The sequence below is a fragment of the Castor canadensis genome, chromosome 3 (genome assembly GCF_047511655.1).
Source record: "Castor canadensis chromosome 3, mCasCan1.hap1v2, whole genome shotgun sequence".
In the NCBI taxonomy this organism is placed as follows: domain Eukaryota; kingdom Metazoa; phylum Chordata; class Mammalia; order Rodentia; family Castoridae; genus Castor; species Castor canadensis.
Genome location: NC_133388.1, coordinates 147,236,354 through 147,256,708, shown reverse-complemented (window position 1 = coordinate 147,256,708; position 20,355 = coordinate 147,236,354). Strand labels below are relative to the sequence as shown.

Here is a 20,355-nt window from a genome sequence, read left to right as displayed (position 1 = left end):
ACATCCCCAATTCTTTCAAGACTTTCTCTTCTGTATATTTCATTCTTTCCTTATGAAACTAGCTTTGAACAAATTAGACTTCTTTCAGCCTTGGCACGATCATCTATGTAACTGGAATACAAAAGCCATCTCTTAGGGCTCTTGTAAGGATTAAGTAAGTCATGGATTGCATTTAACAAGAGCTGCACTCTCCCAGCTTTTCCATTCTTCATGAGCAGCTCAAATGCCAGAACCTTTGTTAAATATTTTCAGATTCATTTGCTCTGTCACTCACATCTCACTTCCTATGCTCTGCTGCATAATTTCATGTGGTGACTGCTCCTATCATACTGTTTAGTTCTGGTTGAAATACCTCTCATCTTCTATGCAGTGATAAAAACGGGAAGCTTACTATACCTTATTCTTTGAATCTTTAGCAGCTAAAAATATCTGGCATATTAATGAATTGCCACTGTTTTATTTTAAAAAGTTGCTTTGGTTGTTCTTTTAATGAATAAGTGACTGGATGGTTAAAGAAAATGTGATATGTGGGGTTCTCACATATTTAGATTGTCTAAAAACACAATTGACCAATTATTACTAAATTTGTGGCTAGAATACACGAGCCAGAGAGCAAATCTATAGCAAAAATGCAAATTAAACCCATATATCATCACACTCTATGGTTAGCATTATCTTTTTAAAAAGCCAAAAAGGAAATTTAACAAGATGAAATCAAAGTATGAGTCTTCTCAGAATATTACATTTATTTCCTGAAGGCTTTTTTAAAAAGAAAATCAAATAAGAAGTACCTTTTAAACAACTCTGAATACTTTAGGCCCTTTAAGGACACAGAGCTTCATAGGAAGAAATGTTATACTGTTTTATTGAAAGCTTTGCTTTAAAAGAAGATGATCTTGAATGCTATGGTTTAAATGTGTCCTCCTCAAAGTTTATGTGTTGGAAACTTTAATCCCTGAATTAATATATTAATCATACTTGGAGGTGAGGTTTTGAGAGGCAATAAGATTAGATGAGGTTATAAGGGTGAGCCCGCTATGGTGGTATTACTGGCTTTATAAGAAGAGAAAGAGAGACCAAAGCTATCAAGCTTGCTTTGTCTCAGCATGTGATGCTGTCACCATGCTGTGTTTCAGAATGAAAGTCCTTCCCAGACGCTGAGCAGATGCTGGCAATCATGCCTGTATATTTTGCGGTCTCCAGAACCATGAGGCCAAGCATTCCTTTTTCCTTTATAGCTACCCAGTCTGCCATATTTTATGGTAAAAATAGAAAATAAATGAAGGCAATGATAGTAAATGGTAGCAATATAAAATTTTCTTGCTTACTTTGTGGCAGTGATTTTATTAAATATAGTCCATGCATTACCTCATTTAATCGTTAACAAGAACCCTACAAGGTATTGGGATTCATGTCCGTGGTAGAGTCCTTACTTAGTAGGTGGGATGCCTTGCATCCACTCCCCAGTATCACAAAACAAAAAGAACAAACAACTCTATAAGGTGGGTATTATATTCCACTTTCACAGACGATAATACCAAAGCTGAAAGAAGTTAAATATTTGCTCAAGGCCAATATTTAATCTTATGTCTATATAGAGTAACCAGATAAAACATAAGAAGCCAGTTGAATTTGATTATCAGATAAAATAAAAATGAAATATTTAATATAAATATGTCTCATATAATATATGAAGCATAATTATACTGGAAAATTATTCAATATTTATTTGAAATGCAAAGTTAACCAAATGTCCTGTATTTTTATTTTCTACATCTGGAAACTTTATTTCTGTCTCAGTCCAAAAACATGTGCATCAGATCACCAGGTTATATTGCATTCTAATTCTCTTATGTGCAAACAGCTCCAAGTTTACTTACTTGAAATGTGTGGGATGAACTTGAAGGTTTTATGCAGCGTCAAGGCCTTTGGTGCTCTGGCCTTTTGCCTTCTTATTCCCTACATTCAGAGGTGCAGCAAATGCCAAGACTGTCTGCAAGGAGCTGAATGGTGTGCGCCTGGAGACCACAGAGCTGATGTGGGAGAGTAGGAGAGTGGGAGAGAACTAACAGCCAAATCAGAGAGGTAACAGAGTCTGATTCAGGTGGGCTTTGTAAACCACTGTGAGAACTTGTTTCTGCTTTGGATGAAGAAGCCACTTATTGGAGAGCTTTAAGGAATGACATGGCCTGGGTTAAGCTTTACTCGACCAAAGTTGGCAGCTCTTTAGAGAATAATCTGTAGAGAAATAAGGGCCAGAATAGGGAGTTATTGCAAAATATTCAGGCAATATCTCAAGTGGCTGTGTTTCTTGATGGCAGAGCTCACATTTCAGGCTTTCAGCTGTGTGACTCTGGGGTCTAGGTAACAACTGCTAATATGGAGCTGGGAAGGGGGCATCACTCTGCTAGTGTTAATGTGGAACCTGGTGTGGCTTCTCTGAAAAGGACCTTTGAAAATGGCATCTTATGGATATTTAGCTTTGGATGGAAGGGGTAGCTCTTTTAGCTGAGAGCAATGTTCTCTCACAAAATGCAGCAGCAAAGATTTTAACATGGCTTTAGGGGAAAGTAAGGTGTAGGCAGGTAGGAGAAGTACTGATTCATACATATTCATAAGCCTAACTGAGACACTTCCTGGGCCCTCTCAGAGTGATGAAGAGACCAGGATTTTTGTTAGTGTAGGTATGACCTAATTTATACCATGTCTGGGGTGGCATGCTAACATTAGGGTTATGAAAATCGAAAGAAGTAAAAGAAAACAAAAAAATGAAAATATATAAAAGGATATAAATGCCCTACAACCAAAACCTAAAGACTTAGCAAAATTTTTAACTAAACTACTACTCTGTGACAAGCTTTTTAGACAATACTGAACTTAATTTTCACAAAAACCTTGATTAGACACAATGTATCAACTCTCTTCTGCAGATAAGAGTCCAGTGAGGACACAGGAATGTAGCTTCCACAAAGACATGGGCATTTGAATTTGCTTTTCCCAGACTGTAGGTCTTGTTTATAAGCTAAGTCATCCAGCCTCCAAATGAGAGAAGTAGAGTTCTTTACCTGAAACTAAAGCTACTAAAATGAACTGAGATGCCATGGATAGCAAATCTGAATTTCACCCCGTATTACAAAGATAACTGAGCTCTGGAAGAAGCAAGATTCCAGAGTGGAAAACCAAAAGCAGAGATGTCTACCTAGCACAACCTATGCCTCTCATTGAAGGCTTAGCCATGCTTCACTTCTGTTAAGAAAACCTGGCCATTAATGCCTCCGCAGCAGTTTCCACGGCCAGGAGACTTGTGCTAGCAGGGTATGTGCACTATGGTTGTTCATCCTATCCCTAATTCCATCCATGTTATGAAATGTTGCCCTCAATATTTGCTGAGGAAGACAGGAAATACAGCATATGAAGGATTTACGAAGCTCAAGACAAAGGTCTTTGAGTGTTGTGCTGTAACACTTTCTTTCTCTTTGTGATTTGTACTTCTAACTAATTCAGTTGGTAACAGTCTCACACCCTCTTATTTCTCCTCTGACTATCATTCAGTCTAAATGATGTCAAAAAGAAATAGAAGCACAGTTGATAAGAGGGGAACATTCAGGTGAAGGATTTCATTAGGAAAGGAACAAAAAGTTTCAAAAAGAAGCAGACATTTTCAATCTTGCTTATAACTACAAGAGTATTGAGCAGAATGAATTCCAACTTTTCAATGGTTTGCCAGAATGCTTACTTTGAGTTCTGTTCAATTGTAGGATTAGATTTTCCCCAATGTGCATAGAAATTCAATAGCTGGTAAACTCAGGTGACTTATTGCTTTGTTAAATCCTGAAAGATGTATTACAGCATAGCACTCAGATTGAAAGCCTAAGTATTAAGCAATCTTCCTAGGTAAATCTAGTGTGGATTCTTGCAAGATTTGCCTGATTTGCTTGTGTTTATTTATCAAAAGCAAAAGTCATTACAAGTAAAATTCAAAAGAACTAAAATTCCCTCAGTCCATTTAAATGTTCTGCTTGTCTATGGTTTCCTTTGGGAATTAGTGGGTTAGCTCTGTAGTTTCTTATTTCAGCCACATAAAAGTACAGATTCCTGGTAGAATTCCACATAGAAGTAGATTCCTACTTCTCCAGACGATTTGTATCAGCATTTTTAGCAGAAATATTGGATATTGGATATAAATTGGGCAAAAAAAATATTTACTCTTGAAATACTGGATTAGCTTTTCCAAGACTCTACAACACACTTGACAGCTCTGTGATGTCCTAAAGAGTACATAGGAGCCTTTTCTCATAAACTTGACCACAATTCATTTGTCTTTTGAATTAGCAGGATACTAACCACTTATTTTCTGTAGCATTTTCCATTATCACATAGACCACTCTGAATTATTTTACTTTATATAATGAAGAACATAGATTTGGTGGGTATGTATAAAGAGAATGAAAGTGTTCAAATGGCAAATGTTTTATTTGTGAAGTTACTAGTAGTTAGGTTTACTTTTTAAAAAAATGTATCATTATCTACCTACCTCTCTACCTATCATATAAAATATCTAAGACATTTTCAAGCTGAGTGTTGATGGCTCACACCTATAATCTTAACTACTTGGGAGATTGAGATCAGGAGGTTTGCAGTTCTGGACCAGACCATGCAAAAGTTTGTGAGACCCCATCTCAATGGGAAAAAACTGGATGCAATCATACATGCCTGTCATCCCTGCAACTGTAGAAAACTTAAAATAGGATGATCGCAATTCAGGATGGCCTGAACATAAAAGCAAGATCCTGTCTCCAAAGTAGCCAGAGTAAAGAGGGGTGGAGACATGGGTCAGGCAGTAGAGCATTTGCCTGGCAACACCAAACCTTGAGTTCAAACTCCAGTACTGCAAAAAGTTAAAGTAAGTAAATAAATAAATGAAATCTAAGGCATTTTGTATTTCAGATATATTTTCCATCAAGTGATCTGAAGATAAAGAAGGATGATTTGAAAATTCTTTCCAGATAAAGTTATAATTCCACTTTTACCAGGAAGTCTTTATTACCATGCCAGCTTTATGTAGTTCCTCACCTCTAAACTATACCTCCCATGTTGTTCCTTTCTTTGTATATGCTGTTTTATATTTTTGATCTATGGCTTCTATCCTCAGTGAGTTCATATTCTTAAGGGAAGAAAGATACGATGTTTGCTCTTCATTCCCAGGGTGCAAGCCTTACTGCCATTCATTTATGTAGTTATCTGTTGATAAATAATTGCTAATGGGTTTGTTTAGAAATAGGAATGTAACAGTGGTTTGATAGTGCATGCATAGTGCATCAATAAAGAGAGATTGATTTTAAATAAATTCAAATCTTGATTTCTATGCACTAATAAAATATGTAAATATATATTATTGTAAAGTCATGATTTTTAGCCTTTGTTGGTTTTTTATAAATTATTGAGTCCACATGAGCAAAATCAGCTATCTCTCTGTATAACATTAAACTGTTTGAGAGAAGGTGTTTACTCAAACATTTCAAATCCACACATAAAGCCATCGTTTTAGTTGTCTTTTCATTTTTTGTAATACCTGGTTCACACAAAATAGATTTTCAAGTGTTAGCTGAATAGATTGTTTTATGGAAATCGGTTTCACTAAGTGGGTATTTTGAAGTGGACATTGTGTGGACAACCTGTGCTTCCTGAGCTTCTCACATTCCACCCGCAATGCCCCTCTGAATCATTTTGTTGGAACTCAATTGGCTTCAGATCCAATTCTTGGTCGCCCTCTTGGAATGCCATTCTGCTTTTGCCTTGATCTGCCATCTGTGCATGTGAATACTAGCTCTTCTTTTGGGCTCCTACTGTATACTGACTATATCAATATATCACTGCTGTTCACATATATAATATCCTCTGCCTTTTCTTTCTATTTTGGAAACAAAGGATGAATTGGTTTCGGTGGCCTGGAAAGGAGAGCAGTAGACACTAGACCAGAGGTTTTTTCTTGGTCAATTATAAAGGGGGACTCCCTAACTTCCATTTGTATTTTAAGGACTGACAGGGAAGCTCATCCTCATTTGTGATTTTCCAAGTTTTACAACAAAGTTGTATACTAAAGATAAGATTTTATTCTTTAGCCCCTTAAGCCTTCTCTGTGCTTGGAGCATAACTCAAGCACTGCATTTTGGATTTATTCTCAGGCTGCATGTTCTAATTTGCCCCTTCAGACATATTATTCCCAGGAAATATGGTCACCCAGTGATAAAATCAAACAAAATGGATTTTAGAAATTTCTGATTTGGGTTTTTGATCTAACCCTTTCATTTTGTAGATAGAAAGTTATTTGTTTGAAGTGAATCCATTGGATTGAATAGTGACAGATCTGAGACAAATCTGGCCCTGATAGCTTTCCTATGTAACTACCTCATTCTTGTACTTCTAATCCAATATTTGGAGTGATTTCATGCCCATTCAGATGATCCATCTTGCATTTGAGCCACTCAGTTTTCCTTGAATCATTCATCTGCTGGGACCTTTGCTCTGATTCCACTTCCATCTGCTCCTCCCATGGATCATGTTGTCACTCATAATTGTCACACCTCTGAAATATCTCAGCCTCCAAGTATAATACTGGATTTCTCCATTCAGTTCCCCTTTCTCTGTTCCTTAATTATATAGGGGCTTATTCTTTTTTCTTACTCTATTTTCTCCTCATTCTCTCCCTCCTGTGTTTCTTTCTTCCTTGTCAGGTTAGTTTCATGACTTGTTTAATCAGCCACTTTTTTCACCCTCAATGCTATTTATTTGCTTTGCACTTATCTGACAAAAATCCAACTCTATAGCTGTTTACTTTTTCCATGCTTCCACCAGGTCTGATAAAAGCCAGTGGAGAAAACCCCACAGATAGACAGATGGATGACTTCACAGCAGTAGTTCTCAAAGTGCTACTTTGAGACCAGACCAGCAGCATCAATGTGATTTGGAAAAGAATGCAAGTCATAGACTCTCTTTAGCTTTTGAAATTAGAAACTCTCAGAATGGGATATGATAATCTATTTTAAAGTTTCTCCAGGTGAGTCTGAAAGATTTTAAAATTTACAAAATACTACTCCACTAATTTTTAGTCTTTAACCTCAACTGGCTATGAATACTATCAACCTTTAGACTTTTTCCAAATTAGGAAACCTTGCATGTTTTCCATACTAGCTTTTTTCAACTCTTTTCATTCTTTTCAAACCTGTGTTCCTTCCCATTCCTTCTCACACTACAGAGGATATCACCCTCTGACATACTTTGTACTTGATCTCCTCCAAATTCTGGCCACGAAGTACTGAGACTTATGTTACTTGTGGTGGAAAAATTTCATGTCTAAGGCAAGTCCATAGAAGTGTGCTAGTTTCTTTCCCTTTTGTATTGGGTATTTTCTCTCTTTCTCTTCACCAAGTTCTTTCTCCCTACTGGGATCTTTCACCTAACACCATCACAATTTAAGTTCACACACTCAGAGACTTTTCATTAATTTACTTTTTATTAGTGTATATTACAGTGTTTCATGTGTGCACTGTACATTGATCATATTGTACATTGATCAGATCAACTCCCTCTATGGCTTTTTCACTTTCCCATTCTCCCTCCTCCACTTTTCAACAGCTTTTAGTGGGTTGCCTTGTGACATCTTCATATATAGGCACAATGTAGTTTAGCATTGTTCCCTTTCTCATCATTATTTGCCTCCACCTCATCCTCCACATTTTAGGATTTTGATTTTATTGTATGTATAATGAAAAACATTGCAGAGGGTGTATTGTTGCAGTTTTGTTTTGGTAGTAGGGGCTGAAATCAGGGCCTTCTGCTTGCTATGCTAGTACTCTATCACATGAACCTTTCCACCAGCCCTTTTTTGTGTTGGTTATTTTTAAAATATGGTCTTGCTTTATACCAGAGCTGGCCTGGACCCTGGTCCTTTTATTTGTGCTTTCTTGAAAAGCTTATATGATAGGTACATGTCACAATACCAAGACATTGGTTGAGATATGGTCTCAACTTTTTGCCAGGGTTGGTCTTGAAATACAATCCTCCTGATCTCTGCCTCCTAGATAGCTAGGATTATAGGCTTGAGCTGCTGATCCTGGCCATTATAGAATTTTAAGCAAGCGAGTGGTTATTATCTGACATATAATTAATGAGGATTTTATCCTTTTGTGAAATTTGTATTGTATAGGGGGAAAAAAAGTTGAAGCAAGAATCTTTAGAAGTTACTGAAGAGTTTGAAGAGAAAGGATGTTGGGTTTGGTCAGGATATAGGTAGTGAAGATGTAACTAGCTTTGGACTATGATTTGGAGGTAGAATTATCAAGTAGAGAGGGTCAAAAATAATCCTATTCTTTTGGACACACACACACACACACACACACACATCCTTGCATCATTTTTATTAGTCAAGTTCTTTGAGATAGTATATTTAATTTCATGGTTGATAAAATATGAGAAATAGTAGCCTAATCAGCATATATTTACCAAGTCCCTAGTGAGGTTATACAGGAAAGGTTACCTAGAAATGAACAGTATAATGGTTACAATATTATGAATATAAAACATATAAAGGACCAGATCTTAGCTAAGTTCCCAAGTCATAACAACTGATTATCAAGCAGCTCAGGTACTGAAAATGGTGAGCTGACCATACACCAAAGGGTCATCTTAGTGAGCAAACTGTAGAAAGGACTGCCACACAACTGATACAGATAATTATCATCACTAACTGAAACTACTAAACTAATAGGGAAAGTCATATATCTTGCAGTAAATGGTCTTTTGTCACCAGCATTTTATGTCCATGCACAGATCACTTTTAATTGTACAAATGTAAGATTTCTTTCATGGTGGAGCACTTGGTAAAGAAAGTTTTTCATTTGGGACTTTAGATATATTTAATATCATTATATATAATATTTCTATCATTTATTTATTTACATCCTCATAATTTAAGTTAGCAAAAAAAAAGTATTGAGCACTTATTTTTTACAAAGCACTATGCTTGTGTTCTGTTAAATAAACATATATAAGAAAAAAATAAGCTCCAAATGATATAATTCTTCTTTTAGGAAGAATATGTTGTGAACATGCTAGTGCTATCACCCATCGCATGTGGACACCAAATATTTAGTTCCTACCAGCTCATGACCCCCATCTTCATCGAAGTCCTCCTCTATCCCATCAGTCATCTCTTCTCCATCTGCATCTTGCCCTCCTTCTGCAGGCTCCTCTGTAGAGTGGTCTGCATTCTCTGACACACATTCTTCTTGGATCAGTTCTATAGTCTCTTCCAATTGCTTCTTCTGAGCTTCTGGAAGGAAAAAGCAAATAACTACTACCTTGGGTTGGCTCATGAGTCATTTAGATAAAAATCATAAAAAAAACAGTCCATGACAGGGTGAACTCTGTGTATTTTTAAAGGCATGAAGAAGATAAGGATATTTTCAGTTGAATCTATTCAACTGTGCAAATTATGCATAAATATCTGTATAAGTTTACATGTAACTATATTCATTTTTAAATGAAATTAGCAAAGATTAGGGAATCATGGTGAAAATAATATATAAATAAATATTTACATAAGCATATCTTTCTCATAGAATCATTTTGTTTTGTGGGACTTAAGTTTGAACTCAGGGTTTGCACCTTCAGCCACTCCACCAGCCCTTTTTTGTGAAGGGTTTTTGTGATATAGGGTCTTTCAAATTATTTGCCCAACTGACCTCCTGAGTAGCTAGGATTACAGGCATGAGCCACCAGTGCCTGGCTTCAATTTTTGTATAGTTATTTCTAACAGAGATATTCTTTCTGAGGGGAAAATGAAGTCAAAACAAAGAACAAAAACATATATAACATAGAAATTGTTCACTCAAGGAGAGAGAATGAAGAAAACCTAATGGACAATTTCAAACCTGTAAGTAAAAAAGACCACCACCACCACCATCAACAACAGCAACAACAAAACTTTTCTGAGGAAAAAAAGTAAGAAAATAGACATGCAATTCAGGTGTCATATTTGTGTGAACAATCTTTTGAAAAATTGAATTCTAAATTATGTTGGCAGATATCGTTAACTGAAATGGTTAAGAATACAAATCCTGATGTCAGACAGCCTGGGTTCAAAGTCAATCTTCATCACTTAGTTGGTTTGTGATGTTATGCAAAGAGAAAATGATTAAAAACCCTCCTTCGGCCTGTTTGCTCTTTCAGACAATTGGGATATATAATTTCTATATCTTCAGAGTTTGGAGTAGGAAATCAAAACATTAGTATAGTGACTTGCAAATAATAAGTGCCCAAAAATGAAGCTATACTCAACATTAATTACCTCTAGTTGCAAGGATCTGTGCATTTTCAATAATTATTTCCCCTACTGGTTCCTACTGATTGGTTTTCCTCTCTTCTAAAAGTTCTAAAAGCACTGAGGATTGAATAAATGAGATTATCTTACGTTTTTCCTTCTCTAACTTATTTTCACATGTTTATGACTATCATAAAAGTTACATTGTTTTCAGTGATTTTGATTACTGTTATTTTATGGGGATATCATTCCATCATTTGATTTGTGCTTTATAAGACACTACATTTTGAGTTTATTTATGTATTCATTTGAGCTTGTTTATTTATTTATATTTAATGTATAGAAACCAATTCATTTCACATCTTTTTCATAACTTGAAATAAAAAGAAAACAATCATTGATATATGCATGTTAATTCAGCGCAAAACAGATATAACCAACATGTAAATCAACAAATTTTGATGAAATATAATGTATAAATAAATAGATGCTTTTTCCTTCAAGTTGCTTAAAATCATAGTAATTATTCCTATGAATAAATGTGTATCTATGAATTCTTGCATTTCAGTTCTCCAAATAATAAAGTTTGTTGGAAATAAGACAGTAGGATGGGGCATGTTCTGGCTTTCTGTCAAAGGACTGGATTCTAATGTTAGCTCAGTTACTTACTGGTGGGACTACAAACATTGGGTTTGAGTCTTAGTTTTGGCCACTTGGTCAGGTCACTTAAACACACTGTCATTCCTTTCTCAGCTATGTAAACAAATTCATGATAGTACCTACACTGTCGGTTTGCATATCTGTGACCAGCATCTACTGAGAAAATGCCTTGATGGAAAGATGACTTTGAACATAAAAAGTTTTGAATCCTCTGACTTTAATGACACCATCTGGTCTATTTTGTTACTCTACTCTTGCTGATCCTTTGGACTACAATGTGGACTTGGATACTCTGTTTTTGATGTTCTTATCTTTCTCCAAATAGTTTGGGTTTTTTTTGTATGGCTTATATTTGGGAAATATTTTTGCAAACTATGGAGGATTATGTAAATGCCTACTATTACATACAAAACGGAGACAGTAGATTCTTCATTGTAAAATATAAAGACGTCACAACAATAGCAACAGTAAGCACAGAACAAAAGGCCTGGTCAGATCATGGAATGACAGTCATAAAGCTTGTAAAGATCAGATTTTGTATCAGACGAGTCAAAGAGTTGGTAGATATAATGAAGGGTAAAAATAATTACTATGGGCTTTATAAAATGACTCAAAACTGGAATCTTTTGCTCTAAGAGAAAGACATTTACTTTCCATACATAGATGCAAAGATATGTACTCCTCTATTTTTTCCATCACTTCATAGCTCTAGATTTCTCCTTATAACTAATTAATGAAGTGAGTATACATTACATTTTCTTCTTTTTTATTATATTGTTGTTGTACTGAGGGTACATTGCAACATTTACAAAAATTCTTATAATGTATCATAGTTGAATTCACCCCTTCTATCATTCTCCTTTATTCCCCTCCTCCACACTCATTCCTGGAATAGTTTTAACATGTTTCATATTTCCATTTTCATACATGTATAAATAATATTTCCACTACATTCAGCCTCCTTTACCTTTCCTATATCCTCACCCCTCCCACTGTCCAGGCAAGACCTGTTTTATGGGGATGCACTTTTAATCTTTATATGCACATGCAGGTGAGCTCATGGAACAAATACAGTACCATGAATTCTTCGCCTTTCTCTGATGTCTATTACAGAGTTCTATGAATACTATAAAGCAGTTATTATATAACTTAACAGTTTTAGACTTTTTTCTAAATATAAATTATGTATACAAATTAAGCAGGGAAATACTGACTTCATGCACTTTTTTGTTTGTGCTACTGTCATTTGAATATACAGCTTCACCCTTTTCTAAGCAGGTGCTCTACTGCTTGAACCATGCCTCCAGCCTTGGAAATAGTGAATTAAAGGAAAAAAAAATTAATAATTAATTTAGGGAAGATCCCCAGGTAGCTGATTAAAAAGAAGTAAAATTAAACAAGAGGTACAAAGTCACCTTCAATTTAACTCTTACCAAAAATTGCAAGGTTTTATGAATCTAATTTTTCCCATATGTCATTGCTCTATGTAATTTTAGAGTTTTGACACTTGCACACCTGTGACCAGCATCTACTGAGAAAATGTTTTGGTGGGCAGACAATTTTAAGCACTAAATGTTTTGAGTCCTCTACTTAATCACACCATCTGTTCTATTCTGTTGCCTCATGCTTGCTGATCTTTTGGACTGCAAAATGGGCTTGACTATTCTGGTTCTGATTTTTCCACTCTTTCTCCTAACAGTTTTTTAATTGTTTTTGTACTTGTGTCTTCTGACCTCTTCACTTCTTTATACTCTAGGTCACTATCTGCTTACTAAAAAGGCCCTACCTTTAAAGACCTTTTAAGAGGTACCTGTTGGTACCTCAAGAAAAGAAGGAACGAGGTTTAGGATTAGACAATTATAATTCTAGGTAGTGAAAAATGACCTGAATTTTATAGCTTTTCCTAAAGCCAAATTTTCTCAATTTTATGTCACTGCATTTATACTTTTGTTGTAACTCATAAGTAGAATTCTAAATATGATTGACAGTATAAAGAAATTCATTAGGTTTGGAATAGCCATTTATTCTGAAGCTTTCAGACATTTATTTTTTGTGTTGAAGATAACATTCCTTTTTATCTCCTCTAGAAAAGTATCTGGTTAAGGTGATTCTCAAAAAACCCAAGTAGAATGAGACTGTAAAGATGCATAGTTCTCATCTGGTTTTATGTACAAATTGTTTCAGTTACCCCTTGAAATCCAAAGAGTAACTCTGGATTCATGATCTTCCTACTAATGTGATCTCTACTCTTTGAGAAACCAAAGCTCTGATCAAATGCTGCTTTATAGTTGGTTTTGCTGTTCTTTCACCCTTTCTCATCAGTGTTTAAACTTCCTGGAAATTTGTTTTATTCTCTTCCAAGGTCATTGCCATGCTCAAATGAGACAACATAAGATGTCCATTGTTTATAAACTGAAAAGGGCAATATAGGTTGGCTATCAAGAACAATTTTGAGCTCCATAAATCAAAGTCTTGCTGAGACATTGGAGCCACACTTGGCAGAAAAAAACCACAAAGAATAAGCAAAACTCTGACACCCCAAACCCCAGCCCACACAAAATCTCTCCACGCACATTACACTGAGAAACCAGGAGGGCTCCCATGCCACCAGATGCCGGCTCCAAACCTGCTTGAGAAATGCAGACCAAAAGGTGAGCATAGTCCCCTGGACAGACTGACCCTGCCCCACAAAAAAAAACCCCAAAAACAAAAAACAAAACTGGATAATAAGCAAGGAACTGAAAAGGACATGCAGCAGAGCAGGCAGGGTGCACTGTGCACACTGGAGAAGTGGGGAGGAGCAAGGAGCTGAACTCCACGTGAACTTTCAGTAAACAAAGCCTGCAAAAGTATATGACTGGCAAGCCTCTCCACCAGAGAAGGGGGAAGCAAGGAGCTGAACTCCACACAAACTTTCAGTAAACAAAGCCTGCAAATGTAGACAGCTGACAGTAGGCGGCAGATGAGCCGCTGCCTGAAATAGGGCAGATAGTGGTTCACAAAGCTGTCTCCTGACCCAACCACTTGGCGAGACTACGACAGAGCTACTGCTTAAATACCAACACCAGGACTGGATGCTGAAGGAGTAACACCAGAACTACTAAGATTGAAACTTCATTGTTCCTGAACCTGAAATTCTTTTTTCTTTTTTCTCTTTCTCTCTAAGTGCTTGTCTTGTTCACTGTTGGATAGTACACGATCTCTCCCTGCTGATTTCTTTGGTTCTCCATTTTTAATATTTCTTTTATTTTCTTTCCTTCTCTTTCTTTTCCTTCTTTCTTTGTTTTGTTAGTTTTACTATTGTAAGTTAGCTAATACTAAATTACACACAGGATAGGGACAGAAACAGCAGCAAGTGGAATAATGGGAAGATGAAACAGGGATGGAAACCATTCTCCCTACAAAAATAAATTAGTACAGAATTCAGAGGGAAATGAAGAAAATGAATACTCAGTTCCAGACCCCAACAAAACAAAGATAGACTATCCCAAGGAACACAATGAACTCCACAAGAACACCCTGAAAGAAGAAATCACTGAGAATTTCATGGAGATGTTACTAGACAAGGTAAACCAAAATGTACAGGAGGTACTAAAGAAATTCCAAGACAATAAATATAAAGAATATGAGAAGACACAAAAATAAATAAGTGAACTCATAGGAGCCCTAAATAAATACCAAAGTGAAACAGAGAACACCATAAATAGAGAGATAAAGGAATTAAGGACAAAAATTGGCTATATTAAAGAGGAAGTGATACATGATATGGAAAACCTCAGGAAAAAAATGAAACAGAAATACAAAACACAGTGGAAGGCCACTCCAGCAGACTAGAACAAGCAGAACACAGAATCTCAGAACTTGAAGATGAAATGGAAATTAAAGGAAAAACTGAAGAACTATTACTCAAACAACTCAAAACCTGTGAAAGGAATATGCAAGAACCCACTGACTCCATCGAAAGACCAAACCTGAGAATCATGGGTATTGAAGAAGGAGAAGAGGTGCAAGCAAAAGGAATTTGTAATATACTCAATAAAATAATAACAGAAAATTTCCTAAATCTAGAGAACACTATGCTCATTCAGGTACAGGAAGCCTCCAGAACACCAAACAGACCAGACCAAAATAGAACTACCCCATGACATATTATCATTAAAAAACAAACACAGAGAATAGAGAAAGAATATTGAAGGCTGTAAGAGAGAAAAAGCAAATAACACACAAAAGTAAACCCATAAAAATCACAGATTTCTCAACAGAAAACTTAAAAGCAAGAAGAGCATAGTGTGAGGTATTCTGGACACTGAATGAAAATAACTTCAAACCTAGGATACTTTACCCAGCAAAACTATCATTCAAAATAGATGGAGCAATAAAAGTCTTCCATGATAAGCAGAAGCTAAAACAACGTATGACTACCAAGCTACCACTACAAAAGATTCTTCAAAGAATCCTGCATACAGAAAATGAAAGCATACAAAACCATGAAAGGACAGGCAATACCAAACCACAGAAGAAAAGGCAAGAAACTAGAGAGTAGCATTGATTTAGCTGCACACAATCAAACCCTTAAACAACAAAGACAACTACATGACAAGGATCACCACATAACTATCAATACTAACACTGAATATTAACAGACTAAATTCTCCCATCAAAAGACACCATTTGGCAAACTGGATTAAAAAGGAAGATTCAACAATCTGTTATTTACAGGAGATACATGTCATAGACAGAAACAAGCACTGGCTTAGGATGAAAGGCTGGAAGAAGATATACCAAGCCATTGGCTCCTGAAACACGCAGGGTTAGCAATACTTATCTTGGACAAATTTACATTGATCAAACAAGGTAAAGAAGGACACTCCATACTAATAAAAGGGGAAATACACCAAAAGGAAATAACAATTATCAACCTACATGCACCCAATTTCATCAATCATACTCTGAAGGACCTAAAAGCATATATAAACTCCAACACAGTGGTAGTGGGAGACATTAATACCCCCCATCACAAATAGATAGGTCATCCAAACAAAAAATCAATAAAGAAATCCTAGAACTAAATCACACCATATATCAAATGGACCTAGCTGATGTCTACAGAATATTTCATCCAACTTCTACACAATATACATTTGTCTCAGCAGCTCATGAAAACTTCTCCAAAACTGATCATATCCTAGGGCACAAAGCAAGCCTCAGCAAATATAAGGAAATAGAAATAATACCATGCATTCTATCTGATCACAATGCATTAAAACTAGAAATCAACAACAAAAACAGCAGTAAAAAATATGCAAACAGTTGGAAACTGAACAAAGCACTGCTCAATGATCAATGGGTCATTGATGAAATAAAAGAGGAAATTAATAGGTTCCTGGAAGTTAATAAAAATGAAAACACAACCTACTGAAAAGGCAGTCCTGAGAGGAAAGTTTATAGCTGTAAGTGGATATATTAAAAGGACAGAAAGATCTGAAATCAATGTCCTAATGCTACATCTCAAACTCTTAGAAAAACAAGAACAAGCAAATCCCAAAACAGACAGAAGGAGAGAAATATGAAAAATAAAGGCTAAATCAATGAAATAGAAACAAAAAAAACATACAGAGAATCAATGAAACAAAAAGTTGTTTCTTTGAAAAAGTAAATAATATTGATAGACCCTTGGCAAACCTGACTAAAATGAGGAGAGAAGAAACCCAAATCAGTAAAATCAGAAATGCAAAAGGGGAGATAACAACAAACACCATGGGAATCCAGGAAATTGTCAGAGACTACCTTGAGAACCTATATTCTAATAAATTTGAAAATCTTGAAGAAATGGTCAGATTTCTAGGTACTTGTGACCATCCAAAATTAAACCAGGACATTAATCACCTGAATAGATCTATAACACAAAATGAAATTGAAGCAGCAATCAAGAGTCTCCCAAAAAAGAAAAGTCCAAGACCTGATGGATTCTCTGCTGAATTCTATCAGACCTTTAAAGAAGAACTATTACCAATCCTCCTTAAAGTGCTCCACTAAATAGAAAGGGAAGGAAAACTGCCTAACTCATTTTGTGAAGCCAGTATTATACTCATTCCAAAACCAGACAAAGACACCTCCAAAAAGAAGAATTATAGGCCAATCTCCTTAATGAACATTGATGCAAAAATCCTCAATAAAATAATGGCAAACCGAATCCAACAACACATCAGAAAGATCATTCATCATGACCAAGTCGGCTTAATCCCAGGGATGCATGGGTGGTTCAACATTCACAAATCTATAAGTGTAATAGAGCACATTAATAGAAGCAAAGACAAAAACCACTTGATCATCTCAATAGATGCAGAAAAAGTCTTTGACAAGATCCAACACCACTTCATGATAAAAGGTCTAAAAAACTAGGAATGGAAGTAAAGTACCTCAACATTATAAAAGCTATATATGACAAATCTACAGCCAATGTCACACCTAATGGTGAAAAACTGAAACCATTCCCCTAAAGTCAAGAATGAGACAAGGGTGCCCACTATGCCCACTCCTATTCGATTTAGTACTGGAATTCCTAGCCAGAACAATTATGCAAGAAGAAGAAATAAAAGGAACACAAATAGGTAAAGAAACTGTCAAAATATCCTTATTTGAGGAGAAGGGGACTAGGAACTAGAGAAAAGGTTAGTTCGAGAAGAAACAATTTAGAAAGTAACACATATGTACTTAGAAGCAATACTAAGAATCTCCCTATATAGCTATCCTTACCTCAACTAGCAAAAACCCCTGTTCCTCCTTATTAATGTTTATACTCTCTCTTCAACAAAATTGAGATAAGGGCAATACAGTTTCTGCCTGGAAGTGAGGAATGTGGGGGAGAGGGAGGGGGTGGGGGAGAGGGAGGGGGTGGGAGGACCTTGTTTGCAGACAACATTATCTTATACCTTAAAGATCCAAAAAACTCTACCCCAAAACTCCTAGACACCATAAATAGCTACAACAAGGTGGCAGGGTACAAAGTCAACTTACAAAAATCTTTTTATTTTCTATACACCAATAACAAACAAACTGAGAAGGAATATACAGAAACAATTCCATTTACAATAGCCTCAAAAAAAATCAAATGCCTAGTAGTAAATTTAACAAAAGATGTGAATGACCTCTACAAGGAATATTACAAACTCCTGAAGAAAGAGATCGAGGAAGACTACAGAAGATGGAAAGACCTCCCTTGCTCATGGATTGGTAGAATCAACATAGAAAAAATGGCTATTCTACCAAAAGCATTCTACATGTTTAATGCAACTCCCATCAAAATCCCAATGACTGTCATCACAGAAATTGAAAAGTCTACCCTAAAATTCATTTGGAAACTCAAGAGCCTGTGAATAGCCAAGGCAATACTAAACAAAAAGAGCAATGCTGACGGTATCACAATACTCAACTTTAAACTACATTACAAAGCAATAGCAATAGAAACAGCATGGTACTGGCACAAAAACAGACATGAAGACCAGTGGAACAAAACAGAGGACCTGGATATGAATCCACACAACTATGTCCACCTTATTTTTGACAAAAGTGCTAAAAATATACGATGGAGAAGACAGCCTCTTCAACAAATGTCGTTGGGAAAAGTGGTTATTTGTCTGCAAAAAACTGAAAGTGCACACCCATGTTTATTGCAGCACTATTCCCAATAGCCAAGTTATGGAAACTGCCAAGATGCCCCACTACTGACGAATGGATTAAGAAAATGGTACTTATACACAATGGACTTTTACTCAGCCATGGAGAAGAACGAAATCTTATCATTTGCAAGTAAATGGATGGAACTAGAGAACATCATTCTGAGAGAGGTTAGCCAAGCTCGGAAGACCAAAAGTTGTATCTTCTCCCTCATATGCAGAGTTTAGATCTAGGGAAAATACAGCAGTGTGGTCAAACTTGAGTCACATGATAAGGGGAGAGCACACAGGGGAGGTATGGTAGGTAAGAAACCTAAAACATGATAGTATTTGATGTTCCTACTGAAGAGGAATTAATACAGAAACCTTAAAGCAACAGAGGTCAATATGAGAAGGGGATCAGGAACTAGTGAAAAGGTCAGTTAGAGATGAATCAACTTGGGTTGTAACACATTTGTATATGGAAGCATTGCTAGTAATCTCTCGGTATAGCTATCCTTATCTCAACTAGCAAAAATGCTTTGTCTTTCTTTTTATTGCATATACTTTCTCTTCAACAAAATTAGAGATAAGGGCAGAAAAGATTCTGCCTGGAAGTGAGAGCAGAGGGAAGGGGCAATGGGTAGGAGAGAGAAATGGCCCAAACAACGTATGCACATATGAATAAACGAATTAAAAAAACAAAACCCAGTTGGGCATGCTGGCACACACTTGTTATTCCAGCACTCAGGAGGCTGATGCCAGAGCATTGTGAGTTTGAGTCCAGCCTGGGAGACAAAGCAAGACCCTGTCTCAACGAAACCAAAAAACAAACAAAAGAATATACAAAGTCCTTCATAAATGTTGAACTTTCTCAGGTCTAAAAAAAAAAAAAAAAAAAGAGAACCGTTTTGACCTCTCTGAATACCTTATACATAGAAGACATTAAATAAGGTTTAAGAAAGTATATAAAATATGGGATCTATACTTCTGCTAATTATTACTCCTATTAACTGTAGCAATTTTTTTTCCTCTAACAGGTGAACATAAAAATAACAATGTCTTTAGAGAGTTGCTGTGTGCTTGAATAAGAAAAGATAAGAATGTGCTTTCAAGTTACAAAGACTGCAGAAACATTATCATAAAAAGCTCAAAATAGTTCTTGAATTGAATCTATATTTACTTGATTGCTATAGATAAATTGTCCATGTCAAAATCATCACTATTAATAATTAAGAATATATTACAAAGATAATTTTGTATTTGTGCTTTAACATGGCTTCTTTATTTCTTTTAAACAGATAGTTTTTTAAGTTACCTCTGTTTTTTGTATTAACATACAACATGCATGTGAAATCTCTGATAGCATATTGCACAGGTAGTGATGTCTTAATACAGTATAATTAAAAAAATCTGCAAGTTTTCCTCATTCATTCACTCATTAATCTGAAAGCAAGATGCTTGGAAGACATTATCTGGGTTGAAGGAAAAAAAAGCTTTAATTAGAATGGTAATTGATTCCTACAAGTTTAACAGCAATTCAATCAGCCTGTACTTTAGTAAAATATAGTCAGCATAGACTTTTGTCATTGACTCAGTGTGAAATGTTGCAATCACTAAGCAATAATAGATTTCATGAATAAAATTACACATGAAAGCACATTTTGTTTATTAAACTGTTAGTTTTCAGTTTAAAAAGCAATTTCAATCTAATAATTA

The 20,355-nt window shown here is 35.7% G+C and overlaps 1 protein-coding gene across 10 annotated transcripts in view; it reads right to left on the bottom strand.

Annotated features, from left to right (window-relative positions):
• Ralyl (RALY RNA binding protein like) overlaps positions 1–20,355 on the bottom strand; it is a 735,459-nt gene that overhangs the window by 30,121 nt on the left and 684,983 nt on the right. For 9 of the 10 annotated variants that reach the window (XM_074068782.1, XM_074068781.1, XM_074068784.1 and 6 more), the window contains one exon: positions 9,159–9,331. In XM_074068782.1, coding sequence (XP_073924883.1) covers positions 9,159–9,331 — 173 coding nt within the window. The remainder of the gene's footprint in view (positions 1–9,158; positions 9,332–20,355) is intronic. The other variant, XM_074068777.1, reaches the window with a different exon arrangement.